Genomic DNA, 21030 nt, shown 5'->3' with positions numbered 1-21030 from the left:
GCTACATCCTGTTACCTAGCAATTTCGAATTAAAGTTGCTCAAAACAAAAGAAAAATAAAATAAAGTGAAGCTATAAGAATGGAATAGTCAAAGTCTTAACTTCCTGCTAGTTTTTCCAAGCTCTTAATGGAACTTATTGCAACGAAGGTTTTCACAATTATAAGGTTTACGGTTCTAATACTTTTTCACACAGGGCCAGATTGGTTTGGAGAGCTTTTTTTTTTTTTAATTATCTCATTTGAAAAGGGAATTTTATAATTGTATTTTATCTTTACCTAACATCAAGATTTGTTTGATTATTTGAAACATTTATGTGTGGCAAAAAAGCAAATACTGATGAAATCTGTAAGGAGCTAACACACTCTTACAACACTGTATTGAAACAGATGCTAAATATACTCTTCATATGCCAGCAGAGGGCACTGCTGCACCATACCTCAGAGAAATATGTAGATATGAGATGTTTACATTTGGAAAAAAAAACATCCAGACTAAGTATTTGTTATAATAACTAAACTTATGTAGGTTATTACAACAGTAGCAGGTAAGAGCTTATATTTGTCACAGTACAACCTATTGGAATGTTGGAATGCCATAAAAACATTTGTACAAATACCTCCTTATTATATCACCATTTAATAAAAGTAACTCTTAATTTAACTACCATCACCTGCTTTTATAAGACATGTAAAATTTACAAACAGTCTCTTGGCTTTTGACAGTCTTGGCACTTAGACTCACAGGAACATTCACTAAATCCTCAAGAAGTCTTATCAAACCTCCTGAAACATTTTTGCAGCTATCGTGTTTAAGAAGTACATAAAGCTGACATGCACTATTAAATACCATTTAAAATTCCAATCATCTTGCTGCACAAAGCAGACACTCATTTCAGGTCCCTCTTAATAAGAGTCTGTTTTTATAAATCTATAGTCTCACTGCAGATGCTTAAAGAATCCATTTGTCTGCAAACTGTAATGAATTCCTGCTGCACAGATCGATCTGTCTCAGTTGACAGGTTCAGGCTTTCCTGTGAGGCAGTTCCCAGAGCTTGGTAGTGTCTTTGTGGGTTATGGGAGGCCACATTTGAGCCTTCCTGTGGAAGCTGCCTTGTATATCTTTCTGAACTTGGGCAAAGAACAAGAGAGGAGCCATCAAGAGAGGCACGGTACAGAGAGCAGGATGAGGAACTGCTTCTCCAACGTTCAGCTGATGAATTGCTGGAGGATGAGCCCGTGGAGGGAGATGTTGGAGCCCCTTCTGTGGCTACACCTTGAGACTGGCTGGCAGAAAACTGTAGCTGAGAGGCCATTTCAAGGCAGGATGAGGGTCGATAAAGACTGGAGTCGGTGGAGAGAGGATCACAGGGGCCATTGCTTGGAAGCGTCCAGTGGTTGTTTACAGATGTGTCACTGCAGCGAATAGGTCTAACAGGACTGAAAAGGCTCATGGGAAACAATGCTTCACTGAAGAGTGCTTCGTCTATGCTACGGCGCAAGTTGATTGGTGAAGGGGGTCGCAGGTCTGCAGTGGAGTCGCTTGAAAATGAAGATCCACCTGAGGGCTCTCTGCCTCCCCCGTCCTCAGGTTTTTCTGAACCCATTAACCCTAAATCCAAGTCGAGATCTCGATATACTAAGGCCCGGTTGCTGTGGTAGAGGAGGTCCAAGCCATTCAGGCTGCTTCCAAGCCTCTCATCCATCAGAGTGTAAAGTGGAAGGCTTTCTGTCTCTCCAAGTCCAACAGTGTCAACAATAGCAAGCTTCTCCTGCTGGCTGAGTGTCCACTGGTAGGTCCCAGGCAGGATGGGGGACTTGGATGCTAGGAGTTCAGTCCAACAATTTCCAGCTGCTGGAAGCTGGTCGGAACAAAAAACTGGTTGAGCAACCACTAAAGCTAAGGTGAAACAGACCAAAAGTTCACACAGTCTACAGCTAAACTGGAAGGCCCACCAGGGCCAAGGGTAGAAGACTTCCTGCCCACCAATAACACCCATAGCATTAAGCATGGCATAAAACTGCAGTCCTGCACAAGCTAAAGAAAACAATGCTGAAAGACAGACGGTGATAGCTGCACGGTTCCAATCCCGACTCTCAGCAAATGGGCAGCGGTTGTAGCGTTCAGCTGGTGTTGGAGATGTGTTGTTTAGATGATAGATGTGTTTTGAGTCTGCCCGAACATAGATATAGAAAACAAAATAGGCAGCAGATAGAAATGTTGCGAGTGCCACAAAGGCTCCACGAGAGATCAGCGACAGAAAGAGGCACAAAGGGGGTGTTTGCCGGTAGAACTTCAAGAAAGTCACTGGACCAAATGCAGCAGCAAAGTGCAAGACAACTAGACAGGCCAGGAAACAGGGTCTCTGAAAGGCTGAATATGAGAGCTGCATTCTTGAGCGCATTGAGAGGAGAAGAAAAACCAAACCGAAAGCTGCAGTAAGACAGGGAAAAGGTGCTTCAAAGAGCATGAGCGAGGCCTCTGTGGAGGATATGCGATCCTGGTGACCATAGGCATCATAAAGAAGGGAGAAGGACCTGGTGCATGCAGCAGCTAGAAGGAACAGGCTGACTAGAGCAAAATAGCCACACCCAGATGGACATCTCAGTGGCAAGCAAAGCAGATTGAGTGCAGAGGTGAGTGTTAGCACTGCAAAGACTCCCCCTGCACCATAGACATGGGCCTCCCATGCCAGGCCCCAGGCCGCTATGGCACTGTTCCAGTCAGTGTATAAGGGCACCAACATGGGTGTAGCTGGGATTAGGAAGGCGTTGGTTGACTGGTTTGTGGCAGTGATATTTTGTGTGGGTTTCATTCTCAGGGAAGTAGTGGCATCCCAGGTGTAGGAGAGGTTGCAGATTCCAGAGCGTTCCTTATTGCAGTCTGGAAGTAAGGTGCTGTCACTGTTTGGTAGGTTAGATGTCCAGTCTTCAGTGTACAGAAGTAATGATGGAGATTCAGAGGGAATACCTGCAGTGACAGATGATGAGACAATTAAATTTACTTTGCATAACTGATAGTATTAATAGCATTTTTATGACAGTCAAAAATCGAGAAGACAGAACAAGAAGATGAATTATTTACAACTCTGGAGGACTGGTCTAAATCTTCTTTCACAACATTTAGCTATTTGTAAGAACAAGAGTGGAAAACAATCTGCTTTGATCCACACTGCAAAAATAATGCTGCCTGTAATGTGCTAATCCTGGAAAAACCTGTAAGTTCACAACTTTAAACTGAGCTAGGCCCAGAAAAGTGTGTGTGTGTGCCACAGCCACAGAACTACTTTTTCCTGCATTACATAAGCCATCTGGACTTTCCATGTAACTTACTTATGACCGTGTTCGTCATGTTTTGGCACTACAAAGAAACTCATTTAGCTTTGAGGATTTGGGAGTAACCATGTCTGTGTGAAATGTGCAGAAAAGCATTCACGGGCCATGTTGTAGTATGCTAAAATGTGGTTTGAATGCAAACCAGTTCATACAGAAAGCATGTCTCTTTTTCAGACTCCACAACACAGAGCTTCTCATGTTTCTGCTTGTTCTTTTTTATAATAATAATCATTAAGTTGGCTGCTATGGCTGAGCTAGTGCAACCCATGGGGAGAAACAGCATCTGATTTGCACACACACAGACTCATTAGTGATCTTGCTTCTGGCTTATCAGAGACAATAACACCTTCATGAACAGTCGGGGACTATAATGGACCCCCAATGACAGAAAACAGCATCCAGAATAAACTGACAGCACAGTTAATCACACTGTGGGCAGCTTCAGAGAAGTGTGAAGCATTACCTTTTTGCAATTCTTTTCGTGTCACAAGGATCTTCCTCACATTTTCTAATTTGTGTAAGTAGCTACATGAGTATACAAACTGAAAAAAACATTGGTTATATTCCATTTAGCAATACCTGGAGAATTCATCAATTCTTCCTTGTGGTGCCAGTTTAAAACTATAGATGTCCTGCCCCTGGCACCACAAAACCTCAAAATGTTTCCATATAAATTGAAGTTGTCTTAATTTTTTTCCAACTCTAACTAAGTTTTTATTCCGGTTTTACATTTTTTTTGGTCTCAGGCTCTTCACTTTTGTAAGTTACGTTCTTGTGTTTTTCTCTTAGTTCAGTGCTGTTGTTTTAATTTTCTTTTGGCAAAACTAGGGGAAACACTCATCGGTGGATCTGATGCTACTAAGCTTTTTTTCCCATGTTTTTCAAGTTACATAGTTTTATTTTACAAGTATTAAATATGCAAGTAATTTTGCATGCTTTATATTATTTATTCTGATGGCTTTTCTGTCTTTTAGGTTATAGACTAAATGCATGACTGCTGCTAGTTCTGTTATGTTAACAATGTCTGGCTTTGGAGCTGCAGGTGAAGAAAGAAAGGATGAAAAACACCTTTTATTATTCTCTCCATAAGAGGAAAATATCCTTACCCTCTGCATTTTGCCTGTATCACACAATGCTCATGGGTGTTGTTCAAACAATATGTGGTCATCTTGAGGTATGTGGAGAAAGGGGACAGTCAAGTAACAATATTAAATGACACTATCTTGTCCTCCTAGACCTAGTTGCTTAATATGTTTTTAAAATCATTATTTTTCTCTCTTCCTGGCCTGGTGCTTGTCTTTATCATTTTTCTTGTTTGTTTTCTGACCTGAGTGTTGGATAACTGTCCCAGGCTTGGATGAAAATGTCAAGCTTATGGAAATATGACCCCACAGTGAGCCACTAGTGCTTCTGTCAGTGTAATACAGCAGCTTCATTTCAGAGAGTCTGATGTTTTGTCCTGAGTTTTGTCAATATCCAAACATAGTCATAGAAATATTCAGCTGATTCTTTGAAATGCAACACACTTCACACAGAAGTCTGAGCTGACCTGAAACAGAACATGGAAAGCACATATAAAGCTAATATTGTTTTGTGTTACCAAAATAAAAATAGTCACAGTGGACAAAAAATAAAACTACAATTAAAAGTATGCCATCAAAAATGCGCTTGTGGTTGCTTTCTTTTTAATAGATATTATGCCTAGTACCCAGGGTTGCTAACTAGCTTTTCCTCCTGTTGCTAATTAGCAGAGTTGGGATTGAAAGGTCAGCAGTGAGAGGCAGAATCAGGCTACAGGATGTCTTGCTGAATGCTACAGAGACTCATGTTGAAAGTACATGCATGATCTCATATTACCATAAAACATAATGAATTTGGTGATTAAATGAAAACGTTAAGGCAAATTAAAAACCTGTGCTTGATATTTTATCAACATATTTGTCAAATACTCCAACAATATGTTAGTTCTGTGATTGCCATAGCATTTAGTAGTGGTACAGAAAATTTGGCTGAAGTGTAAAACAAACACTTCAGCCAAAACAGTAGGTATTTTAAATGTGGAGGCTGCTGATAAAGTAGGTGGGGTTAGGAACAGTGTTAGGTCAGTGACTTGTCTAGCCATTTGTTTACTTTTCAGGGCTTGGAAGCCAGCGAGTTGGACTGAGTGGAAACAGTGATGGGCGATGAATTAGGCCCATATTTTTCTTTGCTCTTGTCAGCTGGTGTCACATTTCATCTGCCGGCTTGCTGTGTGGGTGCCTACGGTACATGGACAGATGGGAGCTTGACATTCCACTTCATGCTGCTTGGTTATCTGACACATTCCTGTGCTAACAAGTCTCTCGTGTTAAGCTAAGTTGACACATCAGAAGCAGACGGAAAAGTAACCATGATGGATACCAAGGGAAAGATTATAAATATTGTAGAAGACAAAAAGAAGATGCTTTCATGTAAGCTGTTGTATTTAGCACCCCCAGTTTCATTCATCCAACACATATTTGAATTAAAGAAAAAGGATAGTTTTCCCGTTTTTTTCCCTAAAAAAAGAAACCTACCTCTGTGACCAAATTCACATGGTTTATTTCATATAAAACTAAACTGAGGCTTTTTATTCAAATATTTGATGAGGGCTAGTAATAGAAATGTGGAAAAATCATATTGTGCACATGGATGTATTCATTTTGTAATTTCTTCCAGTATTACTTTTAAAGACTGTAGTGTCTCACTTGAGGCACCTAACCTAAAGCTAAGGGAAAGTAATGCACACAAAGTGCTCTTTTTATTGTCAAAGGACTATAAAACCCATTTCCATCTTGTACTGGCTGCAAGTTTATTCTGCCTCATAAAACTAAAATCTTTGTGTAGTTGGAAGCTGTTTGTCTTTGTTTTCCATTAGGTTCACCTCTGGGAAAGCAATTAAATGGGAGCACTGAGGGAAGTTAGATTAAACATTATGAGAAGGAGGACAAGTTTACTTCAGGGTAATTATTGAACAACAGCAACTTCTTAAATCATTTATTATGCAGTGAAAAGAGACCTGCTGGCAAGAGTATGTGTAACAACAAATTTGGTTCATCAGTCTCTTTGGGTATTTTTAGAAAATAAATAGATTCACAGACTTAGAATATTTGTCGTTTTTTTTCCCCACTCACTTTTGACTTACTAGATTAAGTGGCACGTATCTCTTCATTATTAACGTGTGGAAAATTCGACAGGTCTATTTTTGAAAATCACATCACATCATCTGCTATTCTGGGTGAGGTAATGTAGGTTACATCTGCTGCTGTGATCTGGGCCAAAAGTGGATCCATTCAAAAATGTGTCTGAACAGAAATAAGTTTCATAATTATGTACATTTACAATCGACCAACACATAAAACAGGCTTCATGAGAATATTTTATCATTTGACATTATGTAAATATTTCATGGACCTACACTTTTACACTTCATCCTAGAAACAATAATGAGGATAATGTAACTAACCATCACTATGATTTAAATTGATACCTGAAATATTCCCTGAAAATACTTCTTCAATTTGCATAGATATAAAAATAATATTAAGAGTGAAAGATGGCATGAGGTTGAAGTACAAAGAGATGTTTTTTGTCTTTTATTTCTTGTTCATCTAAAGCTGTTTTTTATTTGCAGTGTGGGAATATTTGTTTCTTTAAATTCTGTTCTAGCTGGAGTAAGTATCTTTGTGTGTTGTATTACTAGTAGCAGTGATTCCATTTGTCACCCAGTCACATCAGATTGTAGAAAGACATGTAGTTTATTTGAAAAAAAATGGCAGCCTTTTATGTCATCAGTTAATAAATTAAGTGCTTATTATTTTTTTAAAATAATAGCTGCTTGTCTTTGAACCAATTACTTTCGTTGTAACTGAGAACAGTTCTGGGGCGTATTTGTTCAGTGGGTGGGCATCGATCCCTATCTTTTCTGCTCTCTGGTGTCCTCTTAAACAGCCAGCTTGTGTGAGCAGCTTTCCTCTCCCATTGGAAGCAATTAATGGTTACACGGAAATGATGCAGGGTACTCGTCACACATTTTCAGGTATAGAAGCATGCAGGATAGCTTATATAAAAAAAAGCAGCAAGCAGTCTTAATTGGTTGAAAATAAATGATTGACTAGGACTGCAATTTAAAAGAAGCTATGATTTGTTGCTGGTGTGTTTTCTTACCTGTGTTGTGTTCCGTGGATGTTTTCTGTAGCTGAGCAGATGATGTGGAAGTGTCTGTCAAAGGTGTGTCAGCATCCCCGTCTGTAGTTGAAGTAACCACAGCTTCCTCCTCTTCCTTAGTCTCTTTGCCTGGTAGCTCTAGGAAGACACACGCAGTTTCACCTCATAATGATCTCAACGTAATTTAATTCACGAAGCACTGCATCTCTGGAGTAGAAAAGTAGATTAGTAGACCTGAAGCTTTCCAAAGGATAGCTTAACCATTTCTTCACTCTGCACACAGCATATCTAAGACTTAACTCTGTAGAAAATGGAACGACTACATTTCTCAACCCAGTTCTGTCAAGAATTGGTCAATCAACCACTTAGTTGCAGGCAGCCATCCATAGAACAGTAGACTGGGCCTTTTGTGGTCTAATTACATTGACATCCTTATGTGGATGGGTGTGTACATCCTGGCTCACTACAAATCTAGACTCTTTTCTAGTGTAACCAGAAGGGGAGAAATATTAGTTTTAGAAGATTTTTCATGACTAAGAAAAATTAAAAAAATCCTTTCGTTGTATTAAGTATATCTTTGTGACTTTTTATATTTTCAGCGTTAAATACCAATCCTACCAGGTACGACTGTGTGAAAAGATTTTTAAACCACAGTTTGGTAACTCCCGCAAAGAAAATGAGGAAAATAATTATCACCTGTGTATGAAAATACAGACCGGAATAATCTGATATTGGTCAGTGGTACAATTCCGGTCAGAGGTTTACAAAAACATTAAGATCAACATAAATATCATTAATTTGGGAGATTTCATGATTTATTTAAAACATTCTAGGGTTCTATGGGTAAACTTTCTATACAGCACACAAAATTAATGATTGTTAACAGGAGAACAAGTGGAGAATTGTTTTAAGTCAAGTGTTGTTCAGGGTTTTGTAAGGATGTAATCTTCAAACCTTAATTAGATGTTGTTGAAAAATGTTAAATATAATTCTTCCTGATGAAGATAAATCAAACAGTGGATTAGTTGTGCAGTTAGAAACACATAAAGATAAGCTTTTAAAAATTGATGAGAGGGTTACTGCTTTATGTCGACAACACAAGCAACTCAGCGCAGTTTCTCAGTTCCGGTTACAGACAGGATCACATGTGCATGTGACAGGAGATTAAATTATGTATAATAAAATCTGCTGCAAATGGTTTAATGAGAATAAACATATGCACAAGCTGACTTAATCCTGCAAGAACAGTCAGGGTTCGGGTTACTAGCTCATCATAGGCAACAGTTCTAATGATCGACTGCTTGTACAGAATGCTTAAATAGGAAAATAAAAACACAAAGGGTTGTAAGAAAAGCTGAAGAAGCTAAATTTCCTCTTTCATTGCGATTCAGGTCACTCTTTCATGTTAGTGCTGAATTATTACTTTAGTGACTAATGAGTTTGTGTATAATCTGCTTTTATCATGTCCTAAAGAGGTCAGCTCAGTTTCCTTAACCATTTTCAAGTATATGAAAGGTTTTATATCTACGATAAGTGTTTGACTTTTCTTTGATGTGATGTCACTATAAATTCTTGCAATTCATTGTTTATGCCAGATTGCAGAAATAGGTCATGAAATATCACAATACATTAGAAAATTATTAGCAAGCCTTTCTGTGAATTGCAAATCAGTTTTATCATAATCATTAACGTTACAAGAACTGAAACAAAGATTTCTGAGCCATCTGTACTGATTTTGGCTCAGCAGTTTTCATGTAATGTTTTAGAGCTCCCAATTATGTTCAACAGAAAGATGATGTTGCTCCCTATTTCATCATGACCAGGATAAGCCTGAGTGAGTTTTCTGAAAGAAAAACACTCACGGGTTTCTTAGAAATACCCTGAGCTTGAATAGACAAAGAAAGCAGAGAATGGAGGGCAGCATAGAAGAAACCAGCAGTATGATAATCTAATCGAGAATAACAAAAATAAAGAGATGCCCTGCTTTCCCTGTTATATGTCAGTCTGACATGACTGTATAGATAAACACGCTAGAATGAATGAAGTATTTCTGTGTTATGACGTATGGTTTTTTTCCCCCATTAGGTTTAAGATAATTCAGATTTTATTGTTTTTTTTTTTCATTGTCTTAATATCTGCTTCTTACGCTGCTTATATGAAACAAAGTTTTTGATAAGCACAATTTCACCTTGCCCCTTCATGTTCCCAAGGTTGGATAATTTTCTACTTTTAGGTATCAAACAATATCTAGAAGACAGGGCAATGGTTTCTGGATTACAGCTCTTTATGACTATCCATTTAACTCATGTCAGTCATGATTGAGTTTTTATTTCAGTGCCTCCGGTGGCAGAAAAGAGCAATACCTTTGGAAAAATAAGCCTCAGTTTTTCTATTTCTGCCATTTAGGGTGGAATTAGCATGCTTGTTTTTATTTTACAACATTTGAAGGGTTGATGTTGTGCTGTAGCATCGAAATAAGAAATAACTCCTATGATGAGCTCAGCAGACTCGGAGTTCCACCAGGTGTTTATAAATTGCTTGTACCTTCTGGTCTGGAGGAGCTGAGTGGGAAAGACGTAGGAAAAGTTGCTCGACGAGACGGAAGCTCAGCTGGAGCCTGCAGCTTTCTGGGGCTTTGTGGAAATAGGTGGCACGTTTTAGGAACTACTGATTCAGGGATTCCTCACACATGCATGGAAAAAATCAAAGATTAAAAAATTAAAGTAACACTACGTACAGGTATGTTTTTGATGAGGGAAAAATATTATAACTAAAGCTCAACAAAGTCAATTTTACGTAATATCTAGGTGAGTATAAAATTTAGTGTCAAAATCTTAATCCCCAACTTCTGTTTCTTTTTTACTGTCTCCTAATTGCCCTTGTTTGCTTGTGTTGCATGGTGCCTTAATGGATTATCTGACACAAATGTGCAGCATTGCTGTTCGTTTTCATCCCTGACAGCCTTTTCAAGGGCAAGGTCACATAGCAAATGCTCTTCTACAGCAGGAAAAACTACACGTTTTTGTGGAGAAGATGCTTAACATCTTCAGACATGAAATTACTCAAATTGCAAAAACTGGGTAGCTCTTATTTTAATCCCCATTAATCCTAAGGTACTGTGTGTACATTTATATGTATTTCTTTCTCACACATTTTTTTTTATCTAACCCTCTCCAAGCATCAGTGACCCTAAAGCTGAATTTTATGTCCATGGACCAAAATGAAAGGGATTTGTGTTTGTAAAAAGATAAAATGACTTTAAAAATGAAATGGGGTGGGGAAGGAGGGGTCTGTCTAAATGGCAAGAAGCCCGTTCACCATCCTAATGGCAACTGGCAAACAGACGGTCCCACAGGAGAGATGGTGGTTTCGCTGAGTGTGCATTCAGAATACTGATACATGAACACAGAAGCCCTCTCCGCCCAGCTGAAACCCCCTCTCTTTGCTGTTTGCCACAGTATAATGCACAGCTGAAAACAAGAGCAGACACAACAATCGCCACAGACAAAACATTCGGCAGATTCAGCACAGGGTGCAAGATCAGAATCTGGGATCACTGCATTCCAGCACAGCTGATAATAAAAGAAAGTTTCACTATGTACCTCATAATATGTCATATTACTTGTAAATATGCAAACACTAAAAATCAGTTCCCAAAGCTGGAAGCGATTTAAGCATTCATAATCAGCCTTGATGGATTCAGAAAATCTTAAACTTATACTTTAACAAACTATAGCTCTACATTAATGAAGTTGAAATCCAATCAGGGTGAGGATAAACATGTGGGGGATTTAGGAATGCCAAGCAGATTCACATTATTTCGAAAAGAAAATAGGATGATACAATGTAATAAATTACAGTGTAAAATTAATTTAAATGGCATGGTGCATTTAAAGACTATAATAAGTGACATGGGTTGGGTTGGCAGCATAAGACACTTGACGCTCATGAATCATGATTTCATCAAATGCATATCAAAGCCTCCCTAGCTTGGAATAATCGACTCATGATTTTCTTGCCCAACCTTTGACCTAACATGATGAATGTGTCTGTACATGCAGGAGGATCTCCTTTTGAAATCTCATTAAGCATACAGACACCAGCCTCACACCAGTAATGGGGGATGGGCAGAAAAAAAGGTGTTACTGTTTCAATGTCAAACAAGGGACTGCTGAAACATACTCTTCCACTAGATGGTTTTGTTCACCACCTTTTCCTTTTCCAATTGGTAAACTCTGCACATTGGATTGCCTTCTACTTATGGGTTATGCTTTTAAGAAACTCATCTATGGTTAAAGTTGTAGTATGAGGGATAAAGAGGCTTAGAAACAGGGTGTGATGGATTACAGCTGGAAGAAAATTAACATAGGATTTAGGGGAGATGATAAGTAAACAACACATCACCCAAAGTGTCTTTTGTGTCGCCCACAGCATATTGCCCAATGAATTCCATTTCTTTATCCTTTAGGGATGCTTTGGAAATTTAATAAGACTGTGTAATTTAGTTTCTGTGTTTCTACAGCAGATTTTTTTTTTCAATAGCTCTTATAGTGCTGGCAGCTATCTTAATAAGTGCAATAGACCAATTATTTGACCACTAAACAACATAATGTCATGTTAAAAACTAATACTCATCTGCGTATCATTTTAAAGCTGATTACAAGGCTTGTATTCTTGTCCTTACATACAACTTCAGAAATCTGACCTTTGCAGACATTTCACATCCTGAGTAAAAGGTATTCTGATTATATATTGTAAAAATGTTACTCCTTTCTCTTTAAATTATGCAATAAAGCTTCATGATCAAGATTATTCATCTGTCAGATTGATTATTGATAGATTTGAGAATGAGAAGATAAATAGCATATTTTTACTAGACTGAAAAGAGTTTGAGCATTAATTTGCTACACTTTCAATAGAATTTAGGTTTTATATAAATGTCAAGCCTTGTAGCAGAAGTATCACTGAAAAAAGCAAAACTATCAGTAGCCTTTTGACAAACATCTATCGAACACTAAAGTCCTGCCTGCACATGATTGATCACATGTATTCAATCAATTCAGTCTCTATGGATTTGCTTAAGTCTGCTTACCTTCTACAATTGGAAAGTTGGCCCTTTGGCTTTGAGTCGTGCTTGGTATGGATTCCACAGCTAAATTACGATCGATCCAGAGGGTGGTAGAGAATACTTGAGGCTGTTGTTCAGCATTCACCATACTTGTCTTAGAGAAGCCCAAGTTCAAATGACTTTGTGTAGTCTGGATTTCTGCTTTCGTGGTCGCCACCACTAAATTTGAATCCTTCCTGAGGGTAGAAGAGAAAACTCCTGGCTCTTGTTTATCATTCATCATAGTGGTCTCAGAGAAGCCCAAGTCTAAGTAGTTTTGTATGTGGTATAGTTCTGATGTTGTCCTGACCACTTCTAAGTTATGATCCGTCTTGAGGGCAGCAGGGAGTACTTCTGAATGTTGTTCGAAGTTCACCGTACTTGTCTCAGAGAAACTAGAGTCTAAAGGGTTTTGTGTGGGGTTAATGTCTGAGGTTGTGCCATCTACCATTGTAGGACCTGTCTTTAGATAAGTCGAAGTAACCCCTGGCTGCTGCTCAGTGTTCACCAGACTAATCTCAGACAAGCCCAAGTTCCAGTTACTTTGTGTGGAGTGAATTTCTGATGTTTCTTTAACTGAGTGAAGCGCAACACTAACAGATAAATCTTCTTGTTCCCCAACAAAATTACTTTCTGAAATGGCTGGAAGAGTATCATGCCCCAGAAGGTGTGTGCTGGTTTGAATAGTCTCCACCAGTCCCGGGTTGGGTGTTGTGGTTTGGACTGTTTTCCATGTCAGGGCAGTGGGAACTGTAGTTTCTGGTGGGATTGTTGAAGAAATCCTTTCTGTATGAAAGATGGTCTCCCGGTAAACACTATTGGGGAGGGGATTTTCAGTGGCACCTGTGCTAGAAGTCGCCACTGATGTGGATCTCCATGGTGTTAGCATATGCGTTGTGTTTTGTTCAGGAGTGTTACTTCTGTGAGGACTGTTTGTGAACTGAGTATTTCTGATATAGCTGCTTGTGGGAGAAACAAAAGTCTCACTGTTGCTCTGAGCAATGTTGCTGTATGGCAAATCTGATGTCCCAGTGGGAGGTGGCTCAGTTCTTATCTTTGTCACACTCATAAAGTGCCCTTGAGTCAATGTTGTGGTTTGTTGAGATTCCTCAGAATTGCTCCCTTCTCCTGATCCCGTGTGGTCTTGAAAGAGACCGATTAGTTCTGTTACCCCTTTGGTAGTTGTAGTTGAGACCGCATCTTCATTTTTGCCCCCTGAGCTCCCAAAAAAGCCAAATGTTGGTATGGAGGAAAACTTGGGCATGGATGGAAGCCACGAGTAAATGCTAGATTTCTCTTCAGGAGAATTTTTGCTTGACGGTGTCAGTTCCCCAGTGGCCTCTTCGTCGGCCAGAGCTCGGCTGTGAAGTAGCAAATAATACCAGAAGAAGAGAGCCATGGTCCAAAGGAATCGAAGCATGCTGTCGACTGCGAAGCAGTGATTGTCACATGTTGTTCTCTATTCTTCTGACCCCTGAGGCGGGTAGGGCTGGCTTCTCTACTAAATGACCTAAAAGACAAGAACACACAGGACACTTGGTGACACACTTTTCTTCTGCAACATTTAGGTTGACTTGACTTGAAAGAGTTGGCATCAGTTCATTTGTCTTTTTCCGAGGAACACATTTGAAAGAAGAACTTTAGTTAGTGGCCCACTTATTTAAGTGTTGAAAAGATCAAATTCATGAAAACCAAATGTTGAAGTTAGACGGCAGCTAAGATTGTTATGTCACCAATTCTTAGTAATGCAAAGAATTTAAATACATCAAGTAATTCAAAGTGCTTTACAATTAAATAAAAGAAGAAACGTAAGGGAAAATGCATTCAAGCATAACATATGCAGGAAGAATGCACAATTGTGGTGATAAAAAAAATATCTTTGAACTACAAAGGAAGTTCCAGAAGAGACTGTATTTTAGACCTGATGAGAAGAAAAAATTAAGCTGGAGGATGTTCAGATTCATCCATATTCATCCATTTATGCAGTGATATGTTCTCTAAGCCTAGCTGGAGTACTGAAGAATTGAAGTCTGGCTAGTCAGCTTAAGAATAGGGGGACCTCCGATTCTTTTGTAAAACATTACATGGTTTAAAGTCACCAGCGTGTTGCCTCAGTGAAAAAATTGGAGCACCAAAGGAATTTCCCCTGGGAGAACAACAACCTGTGTGCTTCAGCTGTACTTAACTTCCTCTGAACATAAGCAGGCTTTGGCCTTGTTGTCTTTAAATCTCAGATTTATTCGTTCTTTCAAACAAAGGTATTTGTGTGGGAGTGAAAAAAATAACTCATCAATATTCCCAGAAATCTGCAATGATTACGAAGCTCTCTTTCTCTTTGATGCTTTGTCTCTTTCTAAATAATCTTTTGCTCTTTCAACCTATTCTTTTTGATTCGCAACTTATTTTTGCAGATTCATGTCATGTTTCTTTAGTGCCTTAAGTAAATTATTTTCCTTTCCAAAGGCTCATAAATTTAATCATTTATGAGCCAAAAAAGTCTCAGTGGTCAGTAGACTACCTGTTTAACCACCCATTTCTCCCTGTATTTTTACCTCTAGAGATGAACGACACCTTCTTAATAAAAGTCTGAACTCTGACTAACAGAGGATTAAACAGAGCTTCCCACACATACTCTACTTTGATTGAGCGGCGTGAAGATCAATTTCCATAGGGGTAATGCTTATTTTTGGTAGTCGTTTGTTGGAGCTTGCAGTGATCAACCTGCACACTGTTCAGACACGCAGAAATGTGATTGTAGTTGAGATTGGACTTCAGTCTGTATGTTTGCACACTGTGTACTTATTTGCCCACTTGTACTGTTCTGTAGTTGGTGTAAACACCCACGCGTGCTCTTCCTTCTGGTTTCTTCAGAGATTTTGTCAACAGCTTCTAATACAAATAAACAGCTAAAGGGAATAGTGTCTTGAAGTAAATTATCTTTTCTCTCCAGTTGCTCTGCCATAAAATATTTATCATTAAAACAGTGGAAGGTATGTATAATTTAGTTTGGCTAACATTCTCACATTTCACTAGTATCACTTTCATTCATCATCTTAAAGTGAAGGAAAGCTCAAAAAAGGTGAAAAACGCTATGCAGGATAGATTTAACAAATGCTACTCAGGTTTTTTCCATTATGTTATGTTACCCAATGTACATGAAAAGACAGTACCTCCATTTATTTCTTTTTTGGGGGCAGTTTCTTTTCACCTCAGCAGGTTTGTCATCTTCCTGCATCTCTGGGATATCTGTACCTCATCAAGCCAAACTTGGAATCTGGAGTATGTTTCAGAAAATTGGTATGGATATAACAAAACATAACCCAAAGATTGGCAATACTGCTGAGGATGCAAACACTAAGGATGCAAATGACTGCGGTGGAGTTTTGACTTTAAGTCAGAAGTTTGTGGATTATAATAACTTAGGAAAAGGAGAGTCAAATTGCACAAACAGACTTATTTGGGAAAACTGTATTTTGCCACTTCATATTGATATTCAAAGTTTTGTTCAGTCTGTAATTTTCTTTTTTTTAAAAAGCATTTTTAGTCTCCAGGGCTGCTTATTTATTAATGAACAAGCATGCCAACTTGCTCAGGCATCAAACATCCTATTGAGAATATGAACACACCTATAGTTACTGTATATAAGGACTCGATAACCCTTAGACGCATTCCTGTCACCCTGAAATACTTACAAAAGTCTACCATATAAAAGAAAACCAGTGATACTAGAAGAAGAAACTATTCCATCTTGACCAAGCCAAAGCAGTTGAGGTTATGGGTTAAAATATGTTGCAGTGTCATCTAATAATGATGAATTGCTGAATTACCTGTCATAAATAATCAGTTTGATTGTCACATCCATCATTTTGAGTAATGAACAAGCAAGTCCACATAGCTTCCTCACCATGTTATTACCACCCTTCATTTTTTAGTAATCACCCACCACATCTGACTCATGCCTGGTTAAGTTGTGGTCTTAAATGGAACTAAAGTGTACCAAGTGTCAGTCAGGAAATTAACCACATACCTTCTGTTATTTTGTTTCCATTTCTCAGATGGAAGGATGAATCTGATGCTGTGCTGCATTCAATGAAGCAGAGGTGCACAGAGCAAACAATACAGGCAGCAGAACAGAGACAAAAACTCAAACCACCATGTTATTATTCTATTGTACACTTATCAGTGCAAGAGAGAAGCTCAACACTGCAGCAGTCTCTGTCATGTGCATCTTTGTTTGCCAGAGTCTTTCTGTGTGTTTATCAGAATCCCTTTTTTGATTCACTTTCTGAGCACAAGCAGCCATCTTGATCATAATCTGCCCTCATCTTGCTGTCGTCTACTTCTGTATGGATGTTTGCTTTTCTTTTGTTTTACTGATCTGGTGTCAGGATGTTGCCTCTTTAAGTCTTTCACAAATCTTAATGCTGCAGTTGTAGTTGTCCTTATTTAAAGGGAAAAAACATGATCACATAGTTAAAATTAGGATGGAAAATGCTGTAAAACCTGAGGTGAAACAGAGAAACACTATCAGAAATAGAGCTGTTTGTCTTTGCTTACTGGCTAAAACCTAGACTCTACAATCCGTGGAGCCACAAACTGAGATGATCTGACAGTTGCCCATGTCCTTACTTTTTTAACAAACCTGCTCTTAGCTGGTTTGTGTATCAGTGACACAGTCCAGTATAATGGAGTAATTCACCTTCCTGCAAATAGCTACTGCTGTGGGTGATAGTTGTCTTTTTTCTTGCATGTGTGGGTGTGCATATTTACAAGCAGTACGTTTTTCACTCTAGTATTATTTCCATGGTTATATGTAAGTGCTCTTGCATGTGGGCACACATGTTTTTTTCCCCTCATGGTCTTGCATGTTTTTTAAGTAAGGCTATTTAACGTCACGGTCTTCCATCTAGTGACCTTTTCCAGATGTCAGTTCTGCAAATATTCAATGTGACTGGGTGTTTTAAACCAACAGGGAGGCACTTCATGTCAAGTGAGGGAAGTTTTTTGTTTGAGTACTAAACATTTATTCCTAAGACAAAATAGTAGAAAATGTCTGTTGTGAGAAAAACACATATACCTAAAAAGTTTTCTGAAGTTCTCTTTAGTTTATCAAACCTGAAAGATATGATTGTAAATTTGTCCCACTCGATTTTAAATTAAGTGGTTAATGTTTTGTAAACAGCAGCAACACGATGCCCTATTTATTGCCCAGACATTACCATAAACATTGATTAGATCAGACATTCCAGATCCGTTTTGCACTTTAGAATGAATCATTGTGCTTCCCCCTGAGTAAAATCATTACTACTACTGAGTTATTTTTCCCCCACTATGTTTAGAACAAGATTGAAGTGAACTAAAACATGACTTAGGTTCCCCAAGATTTTAAAACAGTTCTCTAAATGAACTTCAACAGCTTTTTAAAAATGATAAATAGAAGCATTTGAAAATGTACGCAGTGTAAAGTCAAAATGTAAATATATACTCAAACAAATTCTTCCATTTTAGTAGACATACAAAGTAACATTCTCAGTTTGATAGTTTTATTGTTAACATTCTAAACTCCAAGTTTAATCTTTTTCTGCTGCTTGTGTTTGAGCTAAAGTCATTTGCCCGTTTGCCAATTTCTACTCACCACTTCATTATAAAACATTGCAAGTTTATTCCTCTCTACTGTCAGATTGAACCCAAGTCAGGTTTTCTTCAAGAGATTTTACCTCAGTTGACGTTTTTGTTGTGAACAGAACCACTTAAAATGTCATTAGCAATAAATTGACACTAAAATTTATTTTTATACAACTCCAGTTCTAAAAATGCCATGGTGGTTTCTTGAAACACCATTTTATGAAACAATTAACCATAATGATGTTTTGAGGGATGACCGTGTTTGCATTAGGCAGTTATTTACACAGAAGTTGATGATTATTAACATGGGATGTGATGGGGGAAGGAACCACAAACACAATAATCTTCCTGAGTGAAACACATGAATAGAATTTGTAAGGCACTGTAAACTGTTTTGGGACTAATTTCTCTTTAATTCTTAGTTCTTGATTTTTTTTTTCTTTATGTTTACATATGCTGCCTTGAAGTTTGTGAGTCTGAAGTTGTTTTATGGTGACTAAAATAGGTAACATATGAACAGTTTGTACCTTTTTATCAAAATTCAAAACATAATTCTGAACTACCTCTTTAAGCTCTCTTACAACATTTAATGAATTATTTTCTTTTGTTTGGTTAGCATTTTAACACATGGATTAACTATTGCATGCTTTCCATAATTCTGAGTTTAGTCGCACTTTAAACTATATTATTTATTCTTAATAGAAGTGGTAATAGTAGCATGAACGGTGCTATTAAAGTAATATTTAAGAATTTTGAATGAAGAAGATTGCAATAATATATTTAGAAATAATTCCGAAACATTTTTGTTTGTTGCTGTGTGCAACCACTTACATTTTACAGTCTTGTGAAAATGTAACATTTTGCAATGTATTTAACATTGCCCATGTTTATTATTTCTCAACAAAGAATTTAATATGCAGCCTTTAGTTTGATCAAAACCCAGTCTTAATGGGGCTCAAGTTCCCATTATTTAGAATTTTATCTTCCACATCAGAGGTCCCATAATCAACTCATGAGTTGCAGCAGATCCACAGATTGAATTATGCAACCAGCTGCAGTCAATAGTCCCTGGACATTATCGACCCTAATGAAAGCTGCTATCTTGTCGAATAGTAAAAGGAAAAAAATAATAAGACACTGTTCTCTCTTAAAGATCTGCACCACAAGTTAGACTCTAACAGGTGACTTAACCACAGTTAGCTTTACCGCCCTGACTTCCTCTGTTTACAAACAAGATTTATTTCTTGCGTTTTCTTTGGCACGTGCTCTTGCAGCCCCAGTTAGTACATACAAGGTACCATTTAGAGCGAGTCGCTAAGCATTTCTTATGAATTACTACATAATGTATTCTGACACTTTAAAATAAGCTTTTGAACACAGCTTGAGTGTGACATTTATTGATTTGGGTAGTCGCTTAGGTTAATCTAAGCTCTGATGAATGCACCGAAGCTGATTGCTTTAAAGGATGCTCTCTGGCACAGACGTTCCACTGGCTGCCTTTGCCATGGTGACAGTCGAAGTCAAAGACGTTGCGGTAATCTCACAGATTTGAGAACCATTTGGGTTTTTCTGCTGCGTTTGAAGAAGTGTAGATTTTGCTCTTGATTGCAGATGGGCAGTTTCTCATGCAGTTCATCTCAACCAGAATGTTTCCTGTTTCACTGACATCTAAACAGATGCACATGCTTGCAAATATTCCCTGTATGCTTCACTGAAAATGGGATGAGCAGTCATGGATACACCATAACCAGGGAATTACATGCTAATGAAATATGTTACCATGGTTTTTCTCCAAATGTCACACTGAGAGACACTGTCATTAACCTTGTATGATAGCTTACAGAAATGATTTCATCTTGCCAATTTATCATTCTCTATTTATCAACACACTGACAATTTTCTTACATTTTTGAGGAAATACATTTAGTTTGTGTATGTCAGATGTTTTTTACCTGCTGGGTTATTGCAGCTATGTTTGTTCTTCAGTATCTACAAGATTCAGTATGACTCAAACCCATACGTTCCATATCCTTGAAGGCAAGCCTGCTAAATTAACCATCCAGGGTTAAACAGAGACATCTAAGAGCACAAGAGAATGTCAGCTGCTTACCTGCAGACGTATGTAGTAAGATGGAGAATCCACTGCAAGCAAGCGGTGTTAGGAAGAGAGTGAGTGTGTTGCAGGCGAGACGGCTTTTTGCGAGCCTCTGTGGGTTTGTCTGTGTGGAATAGAGTTCCAGTCTCCCTCCCTCCCACTCGCTCTCTTTTCTCTCGCTCTCTCTCTCTCACTCTCCCCCTGTTGGTCTCTGTCGCTCTCACTCACTGCACAGCTCCCCGTTATAATGCCCACGGTCACACCTCACTGAGCAAATTGTTCATCACCAAAGATCATCCACCACCGTGGACACCGGGGCGCATGGTTAAAACAACGACGGCTTATGCAAGCAAGCAAGCTTTCTGAAAATGAAATGCAAAGCCTACACATTCATCCACACATATCCTCAACCTCAAAGCTGCTGACCTTTGCATGCAGTTGTTTTTTTTTTAAAAGCATGACATTGAAATCAAACAGCACATGATATTGACTTCTCACAATATAAACAAGGTAGAGCTAGGTAGATGAAATAGCTTCACATATCAGAAATGGGAAAAAAGGGCTATATTGTAAGATGTTATTAAGCATTGAATGGGAGAATGACTTTCTTGCATTGTTTGATACTCCATTCCACTTCAGAATAACATCACAGAAATACATGAGGGAAAAGAAACATTGAAATTTG

At 38.3% G+C, this 21030-nt stretch overlaps 1 protein-coding gene across 1 annotated transcript; it reads right to left on the bottom strand.

Annotated features, from left to right (window-relative positions):
* Positions 1-178: 178 nt before the first annotated feature.
* On the bottom strand, positions 179-20559 carry prrt4b (proline rich transmembrane protein 4b). The gene is made up of 4 exons (XM_032589217.1): positions 20361-20559; positions 12611-14135; positions 7519-7656; positions 179-2968 (listed from the first exon to the last, which is right to left on the bottom strand). The coding sequence occupies exons 2-4, from the start codon at positions 14043-14045 to the stop codon at positions 921-923; spliced, it is 3621 nt and encodes a 1206-aa protein (XP_032445108.1). The 5' UTR covers positions 14046-14135; positions 20361-20559; the 3' UTR covers positions 179-920.
* Between the last annotated feature and the right edge of the window lie 471 nt (positions 20560-21030).

Source organism: Xiphophorus hellerii, chromosome 17 (assembly GCF_003331165.1).
Source record: "Xiphophorus hellerii strain 12219 chromosome 17, Xiphophorus_hellerii-4.1, whole genome shotgun sequence".
In the NCBI taxonomy this organism is placed as follows: Eukaryota; Metazoa; Chordata; class Actinopteri; order Cyprinodontiformes; family Poeciliidae; genus Xiphophorus; species Xiphophorus hellerii.
Note: the sequence above shows the minus strand (reverse complement) of the source record. Positions and strands in the feature narration are given on the sequence as shown.